This window comes from Aythya fuligula, chromosome 16 (genome assembly GCF_009819795.1).
Source record: "Aythya fuligula isolate bAytFul2 chromosome 16, bAytFul2.pri, whole genome shotgun sequence".
Lineage (NCBI taxonomy): Eukaryota > Metazoa > Chordata > Aves > Anseriformes > Anatidae > Aythya > Aythya fuligula.
Genome location: NC_045574.1, coordinates 15,247,686 through 15,270,501, shown reverse-complemented (window position 1 = coordinate 15,270,501; position 22,816 = coordinate 15,247,686). Strand labels below are relative to the sequence as shown.

General features: G+C 67.7%; 2 protein-coding genes across 4 annotated transcripts; one reads left to right on the top strand and one right to left on the bottom strand.

Moving 5' to 3' along the window:
- Positions 1-154: 154 nt before the first annotated feature.
- BCL2L1 (BCL2 like 1) lies at positions 155-14,263 on the top strand. 3 transcript variants are annotated; one of them, XM_032198596.1, is made up of 4 exons: positions 155-284; positions 1,289-1,364; positions 2,393-3,036; positions 13,782-14,263. In XM_032198596.1, the coding sequence occupies exons 3-4, from the start codon at positions 2,488-2,490 to the stop codon at positions 13,917-13,919; spliced, it is 687 nt and encodes a 228-aa protein (XP_032054487.1). In that variant the 5' UTR covers positions 155-284; positions 1,289-1,364; positions 2,393-2,487; the 3' UTR covers positions 13,920-14,263. The 3 variants fall into 3 exon arrangements, with proteins under 3 accessions (XP_032054487.1, XP_032054488.1, XP_032054489.1); XM_032198597.1 differs by lacking the exon at positions 155-284 and adding an exon at positions 421-462; XM_032198598.1 differs by lacking the exons at positions 155-284; positions 1,289-1,364 and adding an exon at positions 2,104-2,158.
- LOC116495848 (bactericidal permeability-increasing protein-like) lies at positions 14,193-21,760 on the bottom strand. The gene is made up of 17 exons (XM_032198566.1): positions 21,752-21,760; positions 21,409-21,590; positions 20,308-20,432; positions 20,051-20,165; positions 19,692-19,820; positions 19,453-19,608; positions 19,275-19,338; positions 19,100-19,160; positions 18,874-18,965; positions 18,607-18,783; positions 18,425-18,484; positions 17,979-18,146; positions 17,792-17,859; positions 17,474-17,518; positions 16,796-16,887; positions 16,661-16,713; positions 14,193-14,231 (listed from the first exon to the last, which is right to left on the bottom strand). The coding sequence occupies exons 1-17, from the start codon at positions 21,758-21,760 to the stop codon at positions 14,193-14,195; spliced, it is 1,635 nt and encodes a 544-aa protein (XP_032054457.1).
- Positions 21,761-22,816: the final 1,056 nt, after the last annotated feature.

The following is a 22,816-nucleotide window of genomic DNA, read 5'->3' as shown; positions in this document are numbered from 1 at the left end:
ACCCCGCCCTCCCCCGGCTCCTCTGCGCCTGCGCAGTGCCGCGCCCGCCCCGCCCCTCCCTCCCCCTCCCTCTGGGCGCATGCGCGCTGCTCCACACCGGGCCTCACGGCGCCGCGCGCATGCGCACCGCCCCCGCCCGCCCCCTCCCGCCCCGTCGCACCCCCCCGGCCGCCGGGCGGTGATGAGGAGCGGGGCCGGGCGCTGCTGAGCGGGCCGAGGCCCGGCGGGGGCTCCCGGCGGCTCCCCGGATCGCTCCCGGCCCGGAGCCTGCGGCGGGCGCTGAGGTGAGGGGCGGAGCGGGGCGGGCCGTGAGCGACAAGCGGCTCAGCCAATGGGAGCGGCCGAGCGCGGGGCACGCCCACACGGGGAGATGCTGGCGGCTGATTGGCTGCGGGGAGGGGTGGGGGGCGGGACTTTGCGGCCGGCCTCGTGCGGGGGCCCCGTGAGCGCCCCGGGACCGGGGTACGGGGGGGGGGGGGGGGCACGGAGAGGGCTAATCCTAATCCCAATCTTAATCCCAATCCCAGTCCTAATCCTAATCTCAATCCTAATTCCAATCCCTAATAACAATCCCAATTCCTGTTCCTAATTCCAATCCTAATCCCATTCCCAATCCTAACCCCAGCCCTAATCCCATCCCTAATCCCAATACTAATCCTAATCCCAATCCCAGTCCTAATTCCAATCCCTAATCCCAATCCCAATCCTATTCCTAACTCCCATCCCAATTCCAACCCCAATTCCAATCCCAATCCCATTCCCATCCCTAATCCCATCCCTAATCCCATTCCCAGCCCTAATCCCCTCCCTAATCCCAATCCCGATCCCCTCCTTGTATTCCCAGGCCCTTGGGGACTCCCCATCGCCCCCCCCAAGCCCTCCCCACCCCCTCATCACCAGCCCAGTGCCCACCGGAGCCGTTCCCCGAGTCCAGGCCCAGCCCCGTGCTCACCCCCATCCCTCCGTTCACCCCCCGGTGCCCGGTTTCCATCCCGTCAGCCCCGGATCCCAGCCACCCGGTGACACCCCCGGCCCCACACGCACCGGGCGGTACCGGGCTGAGCCCTGCCCGGCGCTGAGTCACGGCCCCGCGTTGGGCAGGAGGCTCCTGGCTCCTTCCTTACCCCCCCAAAACATCTCATTGCAGCCCCGCCACGGGGATCCACCGGGACACCGAGCCCCGGGGAGGCTGACGGGGTTTGGGGGAGCTCGGGGAGGGGGCACCGGAGGGGGCACGGAGCCTCCTGGCAGCCCCACGTTGCTCTGATCCAAACCCTCTCGAACGCAGCCGGTGCCGACGCCGAGCCGAGCTGAGATTTGCCAGCCCTGAGGTTTTTTTTTGGCTTTCCTCTCTCCTCCCGGGGGTGAGTACGGCAGCACCGCCGCGTCCTGCCCCGGTTTGGGGTCCCTGCGAGGAGGGAGACCCGGGGGGGGGTGGGGGGGGAGCTGGGAGAAACCAGTACGGGAGAAATGCCTGGAACTGGGGGCACTGGGGTGGGTGTGCAGGGGCACCTGGGCCCTTTGCAGGAGAAGCCCAGCGCTCAGAATTTCCCCTTGGAGACCCCCCCCAAGGGTGCAAATAACCCCTCAAAAAAATAAAAAACCTCGCGGTTTCTGGTAGCAGGAAGCATTTAGCAGAGCTCCCTGGGGGGGGGGGGGGGGTTCTCTTCCTGCCTTATTCCTAGGGAGGCGTTTTCATGCTGCACTGACAGCCCCACAGCGTGGTCCCCATCTGTGACCCCCCCCCAAATCCCAAATCCCTCCTCCCCCCCTGCACCCACAGCACCCACCCTCCCCGGGAGCCCCCCCCTCATTCTCACCTGCAGCTTTTTAGGGGACGCTTTGCCCCCCGCCCCCCCCCCCCTTTATCCCCCTACCCCTTCCCTTTATGGGGTCAGAGGGTCGCTGCCCTTTCGGGACATGGCAGCGGGATGGGGATGGGGACGGGGACGGGGACGGGCACCGGGGGGGGGGCTGCACCGAGCCGTTAAGGCAGCACCGTTGGGCAATCCTTGGAGGGGGGGGGGGGCAAAGAACCGGGCCCTTTAACGGGCGGGGCCGGGGGCGGCGCTGCCTCCACCTCCGCGGAGCTCCGGGGCTGGCGGAGCGGGACCGGGACCGGGGCCGCCCGCAGCTCCCGCACAGCCGCCCGCACCCGGTGAGCCCCGGGGGTTTCGGGGACAGGGGGGAGGCTGGGGAGGGTCCCGGGGTGGTTTTGGGGTGGTTTTGGGGCGGTTTTAGGGCTGGGCGTGGAGCTGGGCGGCGATACGGGGCTCGGGGCTGCCTCCTTAACCATTTCTCTGCTCCTTAACCATTTCTCTGCTCCTTAACCATTTCTCTGCTCCTTAACCACTTTTCTGCCTTCTTCCCCCCGGCGTGTGGCCCTGCGAAGGTCGGATGCTTCCCGCACCCTCCCGAGGGGGCTGATCCAGGCGCTGGTGCTGTGCTCCGGACCATGGACTCAGTGGGGGCGAGCCAGGTGTGAAAATGTCCAGCGGCAACCGGGAGCTGGTGATCGACTTCGTCGCCTACAAGCTGTCGCAGAAGGGCTACAGCTGGAGCCAGCTGGAGGAAGAAGAGGATGAGAACAGGACTGAGCTGGGGGCCGAGGCCGAGGCGGTGCTCAACGGGAGCCCCTCCTGGCACCCGCCCGCCGGCCAGGTAGTGAACGGGGCCGCCGTGCACCGGAGCGGCCTGGAGGTCCACGAGCTCGTCGAGTCGGCCGCCGTCCGGCAGGCTCTGCGAGAAGCCGGGGACGAATTCGAGCTGAGGTACCGCCGGGCTTTCAGCGACCTCACCTCCCAGCTCCACATCACCCCCGGCACGGCTTACCAGAGCTTCGAGCAGGTGGTGAACGAACTCTTCCGCGATGGGGTGAACTGGGGGCGCATCGTGGCCTTCTTCTCCTTCGGAGGGGCGCTGTGCGTGGAGAGCGTGGACAAGGAGATGAGGGTCCTGGTGGGGCGCATCGTGGCCTGGATGACCACCTACCTGAGCGACCACCTCGACCCCTGGATCCAGGAGAACGGCGGATGGGTAAGGGCTGCTCGCCGTGCTGGGGGGGGGCTCCCTGCCGTGTCTGCTAGCGCCCGCCCCGAGGCGTTTTGGGGTGAGCAGTGGCTGCACAACCCTTCCCCTCGCCGTCCCTAGAGCTCTGTCACAAGAGCGACGCGACGGAACAAAGAGTTCGTGCTCAGCTCCGTCCTTCCTCATCCTTTTTCCCCCCGCCCCTCCTCCTCCTCCCCTGTTACATAAGAGACCCATTTTCCGAGAGCCTTTGGAGCAGCCTCCCGTCAGCCCGGCTCCTTCTTCACGCAGCAGCCCTTGCTCTCGGGCTGTGGCATTTCACAGCGGGGAACGCCACTTCCTCCTCCTCCTCCTCCTCTTCCTCCTCCTCCTCCTCCTCCCTGAGCTGCTCCGGGCTGGCCTGCTGGGGCACCAGCCACTTCTCCATTCTGCAGACGAGCCCTTCCTCGGCTTCCACTGCGGTCGTGGTGAAGCCAAACCCCTCGGCAGCTCCCCGGGGGTGGCTCTGGGGCAGCTCCACGGGGGCTGGGGGGGGGATTTCGAGGCACAGCCCCGTGCCCAGGACGGGATCTGCTGCATCCCCAGCTGCTCCTCGCCCCGCTGGGAGCGATGCTCCCGGCTGCCCCAGCAGGTGAGGCGTCGCTGTGAACGGGCAGCGTTCCCGAGATGCCTCCTGCGGCTTCCCGGGGCTGCCAGCGGGAGGTGCAGGGCCTGCAGGTGTCGGGGTTGGCTCCTGGATTCCTCCTCTGCACCTCAGGGATTCCCTCAGAGTAACCCTCAGTGGGTGTAGGGCTCAGGCTCAGTTGGTGGCACCTAAATGATGAGGAATCGGTCAGGAATCGGTGAGGAATTGGTGAGGAATCGCCCCCTGCGTGCCAGGAGCTGAGGCCTTTCAGCCCCTTTCATCCCCGTGCTGCAAGGAAGGGGCAGGAGCCCTGCAGCCCCGCTCCCCTTTGTAGCATCGGGGGACCCCAGGAGCCCCTCAGGGGCTCCCCAAATCCCTCCTGCCGACCCCCGGGAGCACCCAGGGCGGAGCAGGGAGCACCCAGGGCGCAGGAATTCCTGGAATGTGGCCGGCCTGGGGCACTGCCTGGGTGGGGCTGCTCAGGCAGCCCTGGGAGGAGGTTTCGATTCACAACCTGGGAGCTGCTCCTCGCCTCTGGCCGCCTGGATCTGGGCTGGATCTGGCCCCTTAGTGCTCTGCAGATAACCCCCCCCCCAGGCCAAACGCCGCCCAGCTCCTTCCCCCTCCCTCCTTCCCTCCCTCCCTCCCATCTTGGGCTTTTAAAGCCTCAGATTAGGCTTGGAATTGAGCGATCCAATCGAGGTTTCCAAGCTGGTGTGGCCGTTGCTGTTAGTGACACACAGCCCGGGCTGTATCCTGGAGACCCGGGCGATAATGCAATCTGATTTTTTGTAAATGAACTCTCCGGGGGATTTAGATTAAATCACTGGTGGAAAATCACCGCTCGCTCCCTGCTCCTGCTCCTGCTCGCGGGGGGGGGGGAATGAGACACCTCCTCCCCCTCCTCCCCGCCCCCAACCCACTATGGCAGTTAAAGACTCCTCGCTTTTCTTTTTTTTTTGTGTGCGTCTGCCTCGAAATTCATTGTTTGGAGCAAATATTTGCTCAACAGATTGCGGGAGGGTCAGGACTGCTCCTCTCTTCAGCCGCCCGCCCGCTCGGGCTTTGAAGATGCCCGCCTGGATCCCTCCCGGGGGGTGTCCGGGGGATGCTTGCTGGGCTCTCCGGGCCTCCAGCTGTAGGAACGAGCTGTGGTTTGGGAGCGTGCACCTCCTGGGGGACGTGCAGGCTTGATTTGGGGAGCTCAGAGCTGGAGAAAGCATTTTTTGAGGGAGGAGGGATGGTGAAACTCGGTGCAGGGCACTAACGGGGGGGTGTTTGGTCGTGGTGTCTGGCCCTGCTTTGGGTTCCCCCTCTCCCCGCAGCCTGGCACCGGGAAAGGGAACGCGAGGAGAAGCCGAGGGGGGTTCACGGGCAGCCCCGTTTGCTGTCAGCACCGAGCAGGACGCTTTCTGCAGGCAGATACTTTGACCTGGAGCGTGTCCTGCTGGCTGTAAACCTTCAACAGGAAGGGCTGGAGGCGATGGGAGGCGTCACGGGGTGCGGGGAGCCCCGGGGAGATGGGGAGGCAGGGACCCGAGGTGCTTGGGGGTGGCAGGCAGCGCCGTGCCGGCTGCTTCGTGTGCTCGAGGAAGGGAGCTGGGCAGGAATCCGCCAGCCCTGGGCGTCCTCCTGCCTTTGCCTTTCCCTCCGGGCTGCGTCTCCCTTCAGAGCAGGGCTCAAAACTGGAGTTTGGGGTCCTTGGGGTGGGTCTGCGAACACACAGCGAGGGCTTTGCGCTTTGCAGAGCCTGTGGGGGAGCCCAGAGCGAAGGCTTTGCATCAGGCCAGCACTGAAAGCCTGCAGGACCCCCACGGGCAGCCTGTAAGGCCCAAATCCCCACGGGCTGGGCTGGCCCAGGGGCAGGGACCCCTCGGGGGGGTCCCCGGGGCTGTCCCTGGGTGCCCCAAGCCGCCGGTGGTCCCGCGTGCCGGGCTGGACGCGTCGTGGTGCTCCACGGCGAGCTGGAAGCTGGTGGATCTGTCCGGGGAAAACCCTTTGAAGATGTCAATGCAGCCAGCTCCCGTTCTATCTTTTTAACTTTTTTTTTTTTTATTATTATTATTTTTTTTTGGTGAATGGTAGGAAATGACTCAGAGCGTGTCATCTGACAGAGCACAGCTGGGATCTCGGCCCGTGCTCTCTCGCTCCGGCCCTCTCCGCGGTTTCAGGTTGAGAGCTGGACCTCAGCTGCCAGCCCCGAGCAGGGTTTTGTGGCCCTCTGCGGCCGGCCCGGGTACAGGCACCCGGCTCCCCCCTGCACCCCCCTCCTGCTGCTGAGCCTTCTGCACCCCGACATCTCCTCAGCCCCAGCTCGTCGGGCTGGGCACGTGGGAGTTTGAACCGCGGGCAGGAGCCCCGGCACGGCTGTGCCCTGTGCTCCGTGGGGCACGCAGCCACCTCCAGCTGCCCCCGAGGTGTCCCCTGTCACCACCCGGGCGTTCCCACACAGCTTTTGGGGTGTCTGGGCACCGCTGCACCCCTCTGAGCCCTCTGGCTGCAGCCGGAGGTGCCCGGTGCCTTCTGCTTTGCGCCGTGCTTGTCTCACAGCCCGCACCCTGCACCGTGCCCTTGATGTCTCCACACATTTGGGATGCCGCCGGCTGCTGGAGGTCCCTGCAGATCTCTGGCATTCTCCCGGGGCTGCTCTGGGAACCGGGAGGCTTTTCTGCAGCCCTCCAGGAAATGCCATTGCCGTGACTTCCAGCGCCGCTTCCTGCCTGGCCGTGGCCGCATTCCTGCCACTAGGCCACGCGGCGCACGGAAGGCCGAGTTCCCAGAGCTCTGCCTCTCGCCCCGTGTGCTTCTTCCTCCTCCTGCAGGGCCCGGGCTCTTCTCCTCGCTGCTCCTGGCCCCGTGCTGGGGTTTGGTTGCTCTCCTGGGAGGCAGCGCGGAGCTGCGGGGCTGGGAGTGCGAGCGCAGCAGCAGCGCTGGGGGGGGGGGTGGCGGCGTTTCCTCCCCTCCCAGGGGAGGCTGTGGGAACTGGGGCTCGTGAAGCCTTTTGAGGTGCTTTAATCCAAAAAATGGTGGTTATAAAACACCTGCCACAGCCCCAGCAAACTGCTCTGTGCTCACAGCTGCTTGGGGTAGCATCAGTCCTGATCATCCTGCTCCCCTTCAGAGGGAGCTGGGTCCCTCCCCGGGTGCTGCCGGGTCCCTGTCCCATTTCGGGTGCCTTTTCACATCCCGGAGAAGGAGCAGGGAGCTGCAGGGTGCTCTCGGCCCCGCAGAGCTGCAGCTCCCTGCTCCTGGGTGAGAAGGACGAGAGGCTCCTCGTGACCCCTCGGCTCTTGGGGGCTGAGCCAAGCGCCGAGGGATCGGCCGCGCTCTCCGGCACGGCGCTGCGTGGCAGGGGAGGGGATCACAGGATCACAGGATCATGGGATCACAGGATCACAATTTGAGGGGTCGGAAGGGGCAGGGGGAGGCAGCTCTCTGCCTGCTGACCCCGCAGCCGGCGAGGGCGATTCCCTCCCGGCTGACTCAGGGCGAAGGCACCCGCCCTGTGCCCTATTTGGGGCCGTGGTGTCCCCCACCCTCCCAAAGGGATGTCACCAAAAACACCATTGGGATGTCACCAAAAACACCATTGTTCCCAGCGACTGATAACAACAGAGGCATGAAAGGGAAGCCCTCTGTGCCAGGGGCACTCCTTGGCTGGCTGCTCTGTCCTTGGACAGGGGGGAAACCCAGCTCCTGCTCCCCGTCCCCACCCGGGGGGACCCTGCAGGGAGGTGGCAGCGGCTGCAGGAGCTCCAAGGCCCCCCCGGGGACACCCAGGACGGGGATTTGGGGTCTGGTTTGTAGCCCTGTGCGAGATTTTCCCCTCGGGGGGCTGCGGGGTGGCCCCGGGGGGTTGTTGGGGGCGCTCAGCTGGGGACAGGGGTCACGCTCTGCGGCACGGGGCCAGGGCAGCGGGGGCTGAGCCGTTAGCAGATGGCTCTGGGTTGGGGTTACGGGGAGCAGGTGTGGGTTTCGGGAGGCGGCCCTTTGAGAGAGAGAGAGAGAGAGAGAGAGAGAGCTGGCAGTTGTGAACCCAGGAGGCCGAGCCGCCCGGCTGGGGAGCCGTGACCTAGTTGCGCCGTCAGAGCGCTCGGCTTTTCGGTGTTTTTTAGGCCTTTTTGTGTGTTTTATCCACGCCTTTTAATTTCGCCGGCAAATAAAAAAGGCGCAGGAGGCCGAGCGGTGCCGGGAAGGGCTGGCTCTGGGTGCGAGCCCCCCACGCAGCTCCTGGGGGCAGCCAGCATCCCCTCGGACACCAGCTCACGTGTAGCGGCCCCGTGCCGCCTCCCAGGATCTCAGTAAGGGAAACCCAGGCTCAGCTGCCTGCCTGCGGGGCAGCCACGACGTGGAAAATGAAGCAGAGAGCTCCCCGCGGCCACCGGGACCACGTGAGGGCTGTGCCGTGCCCTGCCGAGGGGAGCTGGAGGAGCAGAGGGCTGGATCCTCCATCACCTCTCCACCAGGAGCTGTTGTGGTCGCTGTCCCTGCAGCCGTGTGCCCCGTGCTAACGCAATGTCCCCGTGGCAGGGCGAGCAGCTGCGTTGGAGCAGGGTGAAGTTTCGGGGGGCTTTTGGGGTGCGATTCCCCCCGGGGGGGGAGCTGCTGGAGCTCCTGGCATTATTCTCATCCTGCTCAGTGCCGCGTCCCGGCGGTGCCCGCAGGCTCAGCTCCTGCTTTAAGCAGATCCCATTAGCAGCAGGCTGCTGACGGCAGCTCGCCGGGGTCACCCTTGGGATGAGGAGCCCTGGGGCAGGGAGGACGGGCTCCCCATGGGCTGCCTGAGTCCCTCTGGCTGCTGCCAGCCCCCTGCTCCCAGGGTGGCACCAAAAACCCCAAAGTGTGGCCACTTGGCAGCACGAGGGGGCTCTGAGGACCGAGGCTTCCCGGGGGCAGCACCCTGTGCCCACACGGAGGCCACCGCAGGAGCTGGCGGTGACCTGGTGGCTGCTCCCCAAAGGAGAAGGGAGCAATTTGGGGGCTTTCTGCCCCTCTGCAGGGCCACGAGGCCGTCCCAGTCTGGTCCATATGAAGCTGATGCTGTGCTTTGTTCATCCCCAGGCGCTGCTGGGCCCAGCTGCACCTCGCCGTGCTTCTGTCACAACCTGGGCTGGCAAAACGTGGGCTCCTACGGGCGCCGTGCGTGTCTGCTGCACGTGCCCCTCGTGGCCAGCTGGCTCCAAGCCTGGGCCAGCACCAGGAAGCAGAGGGTGGCCCGGGGCAGCTCCCGGGCGGTGCGTGAGGTAGGTGCTGAGAAAATGAGGGGCTGCTGCCTCCGAGTCAGCACCCGCAGCAGCCCCGTGACGCGCCAGCTCACAGGCGTTGCGCTCGCCGGCGAGCTGCTGGCTGTCATTAGGGCAGCTGACCTCATTTGGAAGCTTCCAGCGCACCAGCCGGTGATGATTTCACGGCTGGGGGAGCCCAGAGCGGGACACGAAGTCCCCTTCTCCTCCTGCACCGCCCCGAGACGTTCCCTGCCTCGGCTCCCTCCTCGCCTCCTTCCCCCTCGGCTCAGCACGGAGCCGGCTGCAAGCGAGGGCACGGCCGGCGTCGGTGGAGATTTCACGGGGGCTGACGGGAAGTGAAAACAGAATGAGCACATCTTCCTCCCCTTCCTGCCCCTCCGCCCTTTCCCCTTTTTCATTCAGGGCCGTGCAGTCGCTGCAGCCTGGCCCCAGTTGGCAACTGGGGACCTTGATGGGCGTTCGCCGGGGTGCTGGGGACGGAGGCAGAGATCTGACACCCCGGGGAGCAATCCTGCTCCCAGCCCTGCTCAGGAAAGGTCTGGTAACGTTTACACACCCCAGGAGGAGATTCGGAGCAGGGTTTGGTGCTTAAAGGCTGTGAGGCTCTCGCTCAGCCCTGCCTGGGAGCGGGGCTCTGCACCCAGGCACCCCTGAGCTCCGAGCATCGTCCCCTTGGTGCAGTTCCCCCCGGAGCTCCAAGGTGCTGCGACGCTGGGGAGGAGCAGTGAGGAGACCCCAGAGGTCTCCAAATCACTCGGGCTCAGCAGTGTGAAATTACAACGAGAGCTCCCCCTGCCCCCCGAGCTCGCCCCCCGCACAAAAGGCAGGGGCTGTGCTGCCCGTGGGGGCTCAGACACCATCTGTCCGCCGGGGAGAGGCATCAGAGCGGCCGCCTTTCCTCCTCCTGTGCCCCTTAATGCCCTTGGGATAACAAATCCCCAGCCCAGCAGGTGCTAATCCCCCGAGTGGATCCGGCTGGGCCCACGTGGACGGGTCCCAGATGGGGGCCTCGGTGTGGGGCCGGGGTTGCGGCACCTCTGGGAGCCCCCAGCTTGGTTTTGGGGTTCTGGGAGCGGCGCTGATGAGAGCTGGTGGTGCTGAGCCCTGCGGGGTTATTGCAGGATCCCCGGAGCCGGGGTGAGAGGAGGCTGTGCTGGTGAGGGTTTCTGCAGCTCTGTGGGGCTGCGGGCTAACCCCGGGCACCCCTGCGCTTGGTGTGGGGCTGGGCAGGGAGGAGAAGCAGGGCTGGGCCTTTTTAATGACCCCGTGGGATTTTTAATGACCCCTTTTGGAGTTGATGGCCGCATCCAGGAGAGGCAGCACCCAGGGGAGCAGAGCGGGGTGCGGCAAGCCCGGCCTTTGCCATGGAGACGTGCAGCTGCCTCCCCGAGGTCCCTGTTAGCATCACACAGCTGGCTCCGGGTCCCTGCTGCCCCTTCTCCACCCCGTTGGCCCCATATCCCACCCCGTTGGCCCCATATCCCATCCCCAACCAGCCCAGGGACCAGCACGGCCTCAGCACCACAACTCGGAGCGGTGCCGGGGCTCCTGTTGTGCTCCAGGGGCTGGCCCCGCTGCCCTCCTGAGGGTCCTGGCGTGAGACCCCAAAGGTTTAGGGCCACCCACACGCGCAGCAGCCGGGGTTTGTGCCCCCAGGGGGGGGTGAGCAGGGCACTGGGGGCAATTCGGAGCCGTGCAGGGACCCGCCGAGCCGTGGGCACGGGATCCTCTGGCAGCGCTCGTGTTTTTGGTTCTTCCAAAAGATCTCGGCTCTGCGTTCCCCCACACACACACCCCGCTGCTTCCTTCACCTGCACGCCTGGGAGCGGCACGGCCGTGTCCCCGGGGAGGTTTTGGGGAGCTGGCTCCTTTCTGGTGGGGCACAGCGAGATATTGGGGTGGGAAACAAAACCCTTTGGGACCTGCTGAGCTACCCGCGTGGGTGCCAGTCCCCAAAACGCGCTCCCCGAGCGGGTGGCAGAGGCGGCGTGGGGCCGGGGCGCACGGCAGCAGGGTGTGCTCTCCTCCCCGTGCCCGTGAGCCATGCCCCTGGGCACAGCCCCACTCGTGTTTTCAGCTCCTCAGAGCCCCGTGCTGGTGTCTCGGTGCCTCCCCCTCTTGCACAAAGGGGTGCTCGGGGTGCCCAAATCGCTGCCGCCCCCCTCCTCTGCCTCACAGGAGAGCAGATGGGGATGAACTGCCCGCATCTGCTCCCTTCACCTGCCTCGGGGCCCGGCGTTATTTGCTCAATCCCCTTTCCCAAAGCCTCGCAGCTTCTCTTGAAAGAGGAACCCGGGGCTGCGGCGGCTGGGTCGGGGTCCAGGCGGTGCCGCTGAACGGAGGCAGCTGGCAGGGAGGGGGGCAGGAGGCTGAAACCTTGGAGCTTCCCCTCCTGCTTTCAGGGAGGTGCCACCAGCACCGTTTGCGGCCAGCCCTCGCTGCTCTCATCGCCCCGAGACACCTCGGGGCCGCTGGCACAACGGGGTGAGAGCCTGGGAGCACCCTAGGGTGCTTGGGTGCCCTGCAACCTCGCGTCCTGCCCCGGAACAAGGCAGGGAGAGGCCACGGGCACAGCCTCCTGCTGCTTCCTCCCCGCCTGGCCAGGGCATCCTCCTCTGTGCTGTCAGCAGGGAGGGGATGTGCCGGGGCTGGTGGCAGAACACCCTGTCCTCTGGGGCGGCCCCGGGGCGATGGAGACACTGACGTGCCGCGGAGCAACTCAGGAATTCCAAATATTTCCTCCCAGATAAAGGTGACCCCGGGAGGGGGGTGTGGGGGGGAGGCCAGAAATATCAGGACGTGCCTGGGCAAGCCTGGGAGCCCGAATCTGGGGCAAAACGGGCGGAATCGGGACCGGGCACGCTGCACGGGAGCTGCAGGGCGAGGGGGGAAGCACCAGGCTGCCTCCCCTAGCCCCCAACCCGCTCCTTGGGATCCTGCTCATGGGGTGGTTCCCTGTGGGGCTGCTCCCTTCCCAGGGAAGGAGAGGGGCTCCCTCCCTCCCTCCCTTCGGCTCCTCTCCGCCTGTAGCAGCCGATAGCTCCCTGCTGGCCGCCTGCATTTATCTCTGGCTCAGCAAACACTTCCTTTTCTTAGAAACGGAGGGCTCCGAACGGGCTTCTTGGAACCGCCGTTCCCCAAGCTCCTGGGGCACGTAGAGCGCAGGAGAGGTGGCACGGAGGGACGAGGCGCTGCCCCCACGGCTCCTCTCCTGGCTCCCCCCCAGGACCCCAGGGACCCCCTGCTCTCCTTTGGGGACCCCCTGCTCTCCTCCGGGGACCCCCTGCTCTCCTCCAGAAACCTCAGCCCCGTGGGAGGGATGGGGGCACTTTTAGGAAGGGTCTGGCAGGAGCGGGGATGTTTGAGCCCACCAAAGCTCTCCGGGAGCGTCAGGAGCAGGGGATGCTCCTGGGTTTTTCGGGAGATGCTCCTGGGCTCTGCTCCCCTCCACGAGGGAGGATTTGTCCCTAAAGGGGGAGCAGGGCCAGGCGGGTGCCCAGCTCCTGGCAGGGGGGCTTTTTTGCCTCCTGCCACGCTGCTGCTCGTCACCACCTAGCAGCAGAGGGCTTTCCCGTGCCCTAATTAAACACCACCCCCTCCCCTCCCCTTGGCTTTGGGCTCGCCTCCCGCAGCGCGGTTTTGGCCGTTTCGTTTCCGTGGCCTCCCTCCCGGGCAGGACATCACCCCCGTGAGGCTGTCTGCACCCCAAAAACGGGGCCAGGATGCACCACAACGCCTGCACGGGGTCTGTGCCAAGCAGTCAGCCCCTGGGGAGCACCGGGAGCCCCTGGGGGGTTTCTGTGCCCTGGGACAAGGCTCTGGGCAGCAGCCCCCCCCCGGTGTCACTGCCCCATGGCTCTGCTGGCAGCAGTAGGTGCTGGGGGCAACCTTTGGGTTTCCTGGCAGGTCCCAAAACTCATCTGCACCCTGCTGGGCACTTGGGGACACTGAGCAGGGAGGGGATGAGCTCCGTGCGCCTCGCTGGGAGTGTGTGGCACGGTGAGGGGGGTGCCCCGCGAGCCGCAGCCCCCCCAGGGGGGTTTGTGCTGGGTTATCCTGGGAAGGGATCTCCGTGCCAAGAGGTGACAGCAAGGCAGCTCCAGCCCGGCTTATCTCTGCTTTCCCAGAGCGGGCGGCTCACTGGAACTGCGGCCACTTATCGGGGAGCACGGCTCGAGGCCGGACCCCGGCTCTGGAGCTTCAAGGAGCCCCCCTCGAAGCTCCAGAAAGGTGCTTGAAGGTGCTGGGTGCTGGGAATTTGGCTTTTCTCGGGCAGGAGCGGCTGCTATTCCTGGCCGGGCTCCTGCTCGGCCCCCGTTCAACCCCGGGAGCTCGGGCAGTGTCAGAGCAGCGACACAAATCCCAGCCCAAAAAAAAGCAGAGCGTGCACCAGCACCGTGCTGCTGCTCCCTCGGACCACAGCAGCAGGATTCAGCCCGGCCTTCCTCCTGCTGCGATGCTCTCGGTGGTGCTTGGATGTTAATTTTAGAGAGCCCCGAGCACGTGGGGCGCTCCCTGCCCTCGTGGGGTCCTTCTTCCCAATCCTTCCTGGCACCAGCTCCTCTTTTGCCTGCTCCTGTGCTTCCCCCCCTGCCCAAACCGCGTGGTTCAGAGCAGGGAACCTCGAGGCGCCCACCACCGGGAGCCCTCCTGCTCCTTCCTCCCCATCCCCAGGCTGTGTCCCAGCCCTGGGGGGGGCTCTGCAGGACCCCCGGCACTGCCCCCAGGGGCTCCCCAGTCCCGTGGGGAGAAATGAGAGGAGCAGGCACGAGGCGAGCACCCTCTGTGCCGGGGGGGAGCTGCCCCACTGCTCGCTCCCTGCTGCGCTCCCTCCCCGCGCTCACCGCTCTCCTTTTTTTTTTTTTTTTTTCCCCTATTTCCAGGAGCGCTTTGTGGACCTCTACGGGAACGATGCTGCTGCGGAGATGAGGAAAGGCCAAGAAACCTTCAACAAATGGCTCCTGACCGGGGCCACGGTGGCCGGAGTGCTCCTGCTGGGATCCCTGCTGAGCCGCAAGTGACCCCCGGCCCCGGGGGACGGCTGCGCCTTCACCGCCACAGCCACTACACGGGCTCCCGAGCAACCCCCCCCCCCGGGGGCAGCCCCTGCTCCTCACCTCGCGCCTCCAGCTCCTTTTCTCCCAGCTCCTCTAGATTTGACCGTTCCGTTGTGTTTTCGGGGCGCCGAGGCCACGGCAGCGCCTTCAGCCGCCAGCTCCCCGGCGCCCGGGGAGATCCGGGCAGCCTCGGGGTAAGGGGGGTGTGTGTGTGGGGGGGGGGGGGGAAGGTGCTGGCTAGAAGGCGCCCCAGCCCTGCAGGGTCCCTTTAGATGACTTTGAAGAGAATAAACAGACTTATTTTTGCATGTGTGGGTGCGTGCGTGTGTGTAGATGTGTCGCTAAGATAAGGATCCCCCCAGCCAGAGCCAGGGGCTGGGGGCGTGCTCCCAGGGGATGGGGGGGGGGGGCACAGAGCTGAGACCCTCCCCGTCCCCTCGCCCAGGACGGTGCCAGGAGGAGGCTGAGGCTGAAGCTGAGGGCGGGGGGCTCCGAGCTCGCCCGCCAGCCCCCTGCTACCCCCCCCGGGAGCTGAGGCCACCCCATGGGTGCTGAGGGTGGTGTGCCAGGGGGAAGGGGCCTTCCTCTCCTCCTCCTCCTCCTCCTCCTCCTCCTCCTCCTCCTCCTCCTCCTCCTCCTCCTTTTCCCTCCTCTCCCTCCGCTCGGGGTTGCTGTGTGGCTCTGCATGCCCCCCGTTGTCCGCCCCCCCCCCATGTCCTTCCCTCCCCACTTGTCCCCGCTCTTCGCTTTGGGGCCAGGACGGAGGCAGGCAAGGGGGCAGAGCGCTTCGCCCCCCCCCAGCAGGGCAGGGACACACGAGGGGCTGCAGCACCCCAGCACCTTCCAGCACCTTCCAGCACCTTCCAGCACGCAGGAACAGAGCGGGGAGGCAAAAGGGGCAGGGGGAGCAGGACCCCATAGTGGGGGGGGGCTGCCGGGACAGGACCCGTGGCGGGGAAGGGGCTGCAGCAGGCGAGGACCCGGGAGCAGCAGCCACGGGATCAACGTGGGATCCAGTGCCTGGGATCCAGTGCGTGGGATCCAGTTTATGGGATCCAGCGTTGCCCCCCCGGTGGCTGCCAGTCCCCGTAGGGCAGGCAGAGGGGTCCGAGCCCCCCCGGCGTGGCTGTGACGGGTGCGAGAGGTGCGAGAGGTGCCCGAGGTGCCCGGCTTCCCCCCCACACCCCCTGCGCTGCTCCCACCCCGAAGCATCCCCTGGTTTTTGGGATGGCAGCGGGGCCATCCCCTTGTTGGGGGGGTTGGGGGGGCTGCTCCGTGCGCGTGGCGCCCCGCGCTCTGCTGTACATATCCGAGTAGTTTTTAATTCCTTTGTGAATACTCTTAATGCTATTTTTGTTATCTGTACGTCTGTATTTATGTCTGGTGCCGTGCTCCGCGGAGACCCCCCGGGGCAGGCTGGGGTCGGAGGCCGGGCTCCTCCGCTGTAAGGGAGCACCCGAGAGAGTGGGGTGAGAGCAGCGGGGGTGAGGGGGGGGGGACACGACCCTTTTCTGGGACCCCCCTCGCCCCCTGATTTCCCCCCCCCCCGGCCGCCTGCTCAGGATCCGCTCCCCGCGCGCCGCAGGGCGAGCGCCGAACGCTTCGGTTTGCAGGTGGAGGTGAGGCCACAAATAAACTCTGTCGGTGGAGCCGCTGCTGCTGTGCTGTGGTTTTTTTTGGGGGGGGGTGCCACGCTGCGGGGGTCTTCGGGGGAGGCTGAGCAGGAGCCGGGACCCTCCTGTCCCCCCCTGTCCCCCCCAGTCCCCTCCTGTCCCCTCCTGTCCCCTCCTGGGGGGGTCACGGCTGTCCAAGGGGGCCGGGATGGTGCTGGGCAGGGTTGGGGGGGGGGCAGCTCCCCATCCCTGTGGTTCCACCAGGACAACCCCATGCCCATCCCGTTCATTTCTTGCTGGGACCGGGCTCCTGCGCCCGTCCTCACCCCAAATCTTCGCTCCTGTGCCCGTCCCCGTTTGGGGACACGGGGCCAGGGCGCTGCGCCACGCTCCGGGCTGGGGCAGGCGTTGGTTTTGGGGGGGGGACACGGGAAGGGGACCCCCCCCGGGCTCAGCATGGCAGGCAGAGGGTCGGGGTGCTGCGGCTGGGCTGGGAGGGTTTGGAGCCCCCATCCCACAGCAGAACCCCCCCACCCTGCACCACTGTCCCTGGGGGGGGCTCATCCTGGGGAAAGGTTGGGCACGGGGACAAGGACAAGGACAGGGACAAGGACAAGGACAGGGACAGGGACAAGGACAAGGACAAGGAGAAGGACAGGGACACCCCCTCTGAGGATTCTGCAAGCCCTGGGGGGGTTTTTTGGGGGGGGGGTTTGAGCCCGGCCCCCTCCCGCTGCCCCCAGCTCTGGCTCCTGCTGCCGGTGCGGCGGAGCCGTGGCCACGGGCTCCATCCCGCGGGCGAGACGGGAGCTGCGGGTGCCGGGACACCGGGGGGGGGGTGCGGGACCCCAGGCCCTGACACCCCCCTGCCCTGACACCCCCCAGCCCGTGGGGTGGCCGCGACCCCCCCCCAAGGCACTGCAGAAGCCCCCCGGGGATGTCCCCGCGTGGAGCTGGGGGACAGGGACACGGCTGGGGGGGGGCTGGGGGGGGCTCCAGGTTGAGCCATGGGTGGGGTGAAATCCCTGCTGGACCCCCCCCCCAAAATGGGGACGGGGATGGGGATGGGGATGGGGTCCGCGGGTCCCCGGCAGCAGCGGGTCTCAGGGCTCGTACTGCAGGTCCGTGGCGAGGAGCAGGAAGCCCTGGGTGGAAAACGGGGTGAGATTTTGGGGGGGGGGGGACACACGGTGACACCAGGGGTGAGGGGACGGGGGTGGCACCCACCTCGTGCAGCGAGAGGCGCGGGTGCACCAGGCTGAGGCCGCGGGGGGTGGGCAGCGGGACCCCCGGACGGAGACGCTCTGGGGGGGACAGCGGGGCCGTGAGCGGGACGGACCCAAAACAGAGCCAAAACAGAGCCGAAACAGACCCAAAACAGACCCAAAACAGACCCAAAACGGACCCAAAACAGACCCAAAACAGACCCAAAACGGACCCAAAACGGACCCAAAACAGACCCGAAACAGACCCAAAACAGACCCAAAATGGACCCAAAACAGACCCAAAACAGAGCCAAAACAGACCCAAAACGGACCCAAAACAGACCCAAAACAGACCCAAAACGGACCCAAAACGGACCCAAAACGGACCCGAAACAGACCCGAAACAGACCCGAAACAGACCCGGGACAGCCCAGGGGGGCATCCAGGGTTTGGTGGGGGCGGTGAGGGGGGGGTCACACTCACTGTTTGCCCAGGGCACCCCGAAAAGCCACAGCCCGAATTTCAGCACGTTCTCCAGCTTCTTCACCTGCGGCACACGGCGAGCCCTGAGCCTGGGGGGGGGCTTGCACCGAGCTGTCCCCCCCCCCCCCAGCCCCCAGCCCCCAGCCCCCTGCTCCCGGCTGTGCTGGGGTCCCCCCCCCGTCCCCTATAGCCCCCCTGTAGCCCCCCGTGGTTGCTCACCTGCAGCGGCCCCACCTGCGAGGTCACCTGCGCCACGCTGAGGCTGGAGGAGAGATTGGGGTCAGCAGCGGGCAATGGGGTGGGGGCTGTGTCCCTGTGTCCCCCCCCCCATAGGGCAGGGAGGGGATGGGATGAAGCCAGCAGGGCCGGGAGCCCCAACCCCACAGCGGCTCCAGCTGAGGACCCGAGCACGGATGGGAGCCGGGGGCAGGATGAAACGGCCCCAGGGAGGGAAATGGTCAGAGGGGGAGGATGGGGGGGGGCTTCCTGGGGGTGTCCCGGGGGGCACGGACCCAGCGTGGGGCTGGGGTCTCACCTCGTCAGCCGCACGGTGCCCCCCAGCCTGTTCCCAGTGATGCTCGGCTTCCCCGTCACGTTGGCGTCCTGCAGCGAGAGGGGACGTTGGGGAGAGCGGGGCAGTGCCTCCAGCACCCCGCAAGGCCCCGATAAGACCCCAGTAAGGCCCCAGTAAGACCCCAGCCCCCCCGGGGCCATGCACTCACGATGTCCAGCAGGAAGACGGGCAGGCGGGTGGCGTTGGGCAGCACCACGAAGGCCTCGGCGGAGCCGTAGAGGGTCCCGTGCAGGGCGTCGGGGTGGCAGGAGAGCAGGGGCTGCCGGCGGGCAGAGAGCTGCAGCTCCATGGGCAGGTCGGGGAAGAGCTCCTGCAGCTGGGGGGGGGCGAGGGCAGGGCTGGCACCGAGCCCCCCACGGGCACCCGGCACCACCCCGACCTCGTCAGCACCCTGCCCTGGGGGCGCAACGCTCCGTCCTGCCCCCAATCACCCCCCCCGTGCCCCGTCCCTGCACCCCCTCCGATGTCTCCCCAGCCTCCATCTCCTCCCACCCCTCTCATGCCCTCCCCATCCCATCCCACCTTCCTGACCCCATATCCGAACCCTCCCGCAGCCCACCCCGTGTCCCCTTTTCCCCACCCACCACCACCCACCTTCGGGGAGAAGCCCCCCAGGCTCTTGGTGCTCAGCTGGATGGGGAAGCGCCGCGGGAGCTGGAAGGCAGCAGAGGGGGCCGGGTGCTGGTTGAGCGGGGTGGGGGTGGCCACGGGACCCCCTCCCCAGCCAGGGTTTTGAGGGGCAGCAGTGCCGTGCGGTGCCGGAGCCCCCCCCGTACCGCCTCGCCGGAGATGTTCCTGCGCAGGGCCCCGGCCGTGAAGTACACGAAGGCGGCGGAGTTGGCCACGAATTCGGTGAGGGCGAGCAGCACCATGGGCTCGCGCGCCTCGGGCAGCCCCACGGGTTTGGGAGAGAAGGGGCTCTGCCAGCGCCTGCCCACCCCGAAGAACTCGCCCTGCGTGGACGGACGGATGGACAGATGGACATCGGGATCAGTCTGGACCCCCCCCTCCCCAAGAACTTTCCCCCCCGGGGTTGGCACCACCTTGAGGCTGACGTCCCCGTGCTCCGCGGTGATGTCCGGGCGGCCCAGCAAGGAGAGGTCGATGGCAGCGAAGGGGTCGAGCTGGGGGGACACTGCAGGTGGCAGGGACATGTTGGGGATGGGATGGGACGTCCTCCTGCCACCCCAGCCCCACAGACACGGGGCTGAAGGGGTCCCACAGACCCCTCCGGGCACCATCCCCCAGCCCTGCTCCTCCAGCTCCCACCTCTCATGCGCTTTAGGGAAGCCTCCATCCTGCTGATGCTCTTCTCAAGCTCGACGCAGAGCTGGAAGCAGAGCCGGGCATCAGGGAGCAGCCCCAAAATGGGGTCCCCGAGCTCCTGGCTGGGCTGGGGGGGGCACAGAGCCGGAGCCACCAGCAGCAGCAGGGCAGCGCTCACCTGCTTGTTCAGCTGCTGCCGCAGGGTCCTTTGGAACAGCGGCACCAGGAGGTTGTAGAGCCAGCTGAGGGGCACAGAGCGGGGTCCTCAGCTCCCCCCCAACCTCCCCAACACCCCCACCCTCACCCCAGGGATACGGGGGGCATCCCCGTGATGGGAACAGGGCGCCCGGCGTCACCTCTGTCCCCGGTGAAACTCCAGGTGCAGGTCGGTGCCGCGGGCATCGCAGCCGGCGGCCCACACGGCGGGGCGGCCGCCCTCGTCCACGCTCAGCCCCAGCACCACCGCCACGGCCAGGTCGGCCACGCGAAGCTGCACCACGCCGCTGTCCTGGCTGGGGGACGCGGGGGGTGAGCACGGGGCCAGGGAGGGGGACCCCCATCCTCGTCCCCGCGCCCAAAGCGGGTGAGGACTCACAAGGTGCCCAGCTGCGCGCTCCAGTTGGCGCTGAGCTGGATGCGGGCGCCCTGCACCGCCAGCCGCACGCCCACGTCCTCGGCGAAGCCCACGGAGGAGTCGTTCATCTGCAGCTCCTGGATGTGGATCCTGGGCACAACGGGCAGCCGGGGAGCATGGCAGGGCGCAGAGGGGATGGGAACGGGGACTGGGACAGGGATGGAGACAGGGATGGGAACGGGGACGGGACGGGATGGATGGGATGGGATGGGATGGGGATGGGGATGGGGATGGGGATGGGGATGGGATGGGATGGGATGGGATGGGATGGGATGGGATGGGGATGGGGATGGGGATGGGGCTGCAGTGGTGGCTCTTACCGGGGCACGCTGTACTGGATCTCCCCCAGCAAGGGGGGCTGGTAGGAGCCCTGCAGGTTCAGCTCGTGCTCCTTCTGCAGCTGTGACCGCAGCAGCTCCAGCCCAAAGTGCCGGCCTGGGGCAGAGCAGGGAGGCTCAGGGCTGGTGCCAGAGCACCCAGGGGTGCTGCTGGGCTCAGGCCATCCCCGGGATCTGGACGTGGTCCCTGGGGTGCCCCACAAGTCCCCCTTTTTCCCCTTCCCACCCCAGGCACCCACCGTACTCCAGGGCCCTCTGGGTCACCCGGCCCTTGATGCCGGGGCTGGAGCCGGTGGCAGGCGAGCAGGCGGCCGGCAGGAGCAGGAGGCAGAGCAGCGCCAGGGCCGAGCCCCTCGGTGGGCATCTGGGAGCCGAGAGCCCCCCCTCAGCCCTGGGGCAGCTGCGGGACCTGGGGGCTGGAGCAGAGGACATGGCTGAGCCCCCGACCCGCTCCCCGGCCTTATATCGGGGCGCCCCGGGGCTGACATCAGCTCCCCGTGCGCACGCCGGGGACACCGCGGTGCGCCGGCCGCTGAAAGCCCGACCTTGCCCAACGCGTGAGTCAGAGGGGAAGCCGTTCCCCCGCTGTTCCCCGTCCTGGGAGCGCAGGAAGGAGAGGGTCCCCCCACGGCGTCACAGCCGGCCGCAGGTTGCGTGGGACCGGGGACACCTCTGCCCTCGTGTCCCGGTGGTAAGTGGGGGGTTTGGTGGTGCCACGGCCCCCCCCGGGGCTCCCGCTGTGCCCAGCAGCAGTGCGAGGGGACAGGAGGATGGCAGAGCAAGGGGATGGGGTGAAAAGGAGCAGGGGGATGTGGCAGGGCTGTGGCAGGGGAGGGGGCTCAGCCCACGTGGGGATGTTCCCAGTTTGAGGCCGTGTGGGGTCACCCAAAGCCTCCGGGGGGGTAGGGGAGCGCTGGGGACACGGCCGGACCACAGGGTGACGAGAAGCCAGGGGCAGGCAGAGCACGAGCAGAACTCTGCGGTCCCTCCGAAAGCCCCGTCCAGCAGGAAGGAGCCGTGCGGGCAGACGGCGGCCCCTGGGCTGGGGAAAACCCCCCCTGGGTCCGGGCAGCGGCTGCCTGGGGAGCGGGGCCGTGGGTGCTCGGCTGCCTGCCTGGGGACAGCCCCTGGCCAGGGTCCCATCCCAGCCCCACGGGGGACACGGGACCCTTGGCCACAGCCCCACACAGCGCACCTCATGGCCCCCTCAGGACCCCACTTGCCCCAGACCCCACGGCAGCAGCGATGTCCCCAGCGCCCAGCAGCATCCCAAAGTCCAGCCCAGCCACCAGCCCCGTGCCCACCCCGACCCCTCCACCCTTGGGTGCCCCATCCCGGGCCCATCCTCACCGTGGCAGGCGGTGGCGGTGCCCCCCGGTGCGGGGGCCGCGGGTCCCATCGCGGGTCCCGTTTCCATCATCTCCCCCAGGGCTGCGAGTGGCAGCAGGGCCCCGTGCCGCCGGTGGCCATCCCGGGGCAGCCAGGCTGGTCGGACCAGAACCTCACCCAGGTCCCCGTGTCCCTAATCCCTTCCGGGATGAGTCAGGTCCCCGCCGCAGCACCCAGGGATTTGTTGGGGCGCGGGTGCCCGCAGGGACCCGGCCTTCCCCGGGGCTTTCCTGCAGATCCTGGCACGGCCGCATCCGGCACACGGGCACGTGGCAGAGCTCAGCCCAGCCCCACAAGTCCCATCCTCGGCTCTCCGAGCGTCCCCAGAGGTGCCACAGCCCCCGTACACGGACCCATGGGGTGGAGGACAGCGGTGCCGTGGGGCGAGGGCACCGGGATGGGGTGGGAGCAGAGATGTGGGGCAGCGGGACACGGTGCCACGCGGGGAGCCCTGCTCCCCTGGGTGCCACGCACAGAGCCCTGCTCCCCAAGGTGCCACGCATGAAGCCCTGATCCTCAGGGTGCCACGCAGGGATCCCTGCTCCCTAGGGTGCCATGCGCAGAGCCCTGCTCCCCTGGGTGTCCCCCCACACACAGCCCTTGTCCCCAGGGTGCCATGCAGGAATCCCTGCTCCCCGGGGTGTCCCACACAGATCCCTGCTCCCTGGGGTGTCCCACACAGAGCCCTGCACCCCAGGGTGCCACGCACAGCGCCCAGCTCCCCGTGGCTCCATCCCCGTGCCCCGCACCCCTTGGCACGGCTGCGGCGGCTCTGCTGGAGCCCGGCACGGCCCCGCTGCCCCTTGCAGCCCCCCAAAACCCCCCCAATAAAGCCGGGCCGGGCCGTGCCCCCCCCTCCCCGGGCCCGGCCGTGCAGTGCGGGCAGACACCGGGAGGGGGACCCAGCGGCACGGCCACGGCAGCGCCGCGCTCCCGGGGCTGGGACGGAGCCTGGAGGGGCCGGGGCGGCGATGGAGGGGGCCGGGGGTGCTGGGGGGGGGGGGTCCTGGTGGGTGCTGGAGGGGAGCCAGGGGATGTCGGGGGGGGCGCCGTGCCGGTGGATGGGTTCATCCAGTGGGGTCCGCAGCCCCCGGCACCCCCCCGGTGCGTCCCTGCTGCTGCCCCAGCCCGGATAGGACCGGGGGGGGCTGAGCACCAGGCGGAGCCGTGCCCGTGCCGTGCCCCCTGGCACCCTGCAGACCCCCCCCCAAGGAAGGGGAGCCCTGCGGGACCCCCACCTCGGCCTGGAGCCCCCCAGCCCGGCCAGCCCCCGACCCTCTGCCCCCATCTGCCCCCATCCCTGGGCACGCAGCACCCGGGGGGGGCTGTGTCAGGGGTGGGGGCACAGGCAGAGCCCCC

What these genes read in the sequence shown, in the direction of transcription:
- BCL2L1 (XM_032198596.1), top strand. Translation starts at nt 2,488, where the DNA reads ATGTCCAGCGGCAACCGGGAGCTGGTGATCGACTTCGTCGCCTACAAG. An exon ending in TCCAGGAGAACGGCGGATGG is followed by an intron (nt 3,037 to 13,781) that starts GTAAGGGCTGCT and finishes CCCTATTTCCAG; the next exon opens with GAGCGCTTTGTGGACCTCTA.
- LOC116495848 (XM_032198566.1), bottom strand. An exon ending in ATCCAGTACAGCGTGCCCCG is followed by an intron (nt 19,821 to 20,050) that starts GTAAGAGCCACC and finishes CGTTGTGCCCAG; the next exon opens with GATCCACATCCAGGAGCTGC. An exon ending in GAGTTTCACCGGGGACAGAG is followed by an intron (nt 19,339 to 19,452) that starts GTGACGCCGGGC and finishes TGTGCCCCTCAG; the next exon opens with CTGGCTCTACAACCTCCTGG.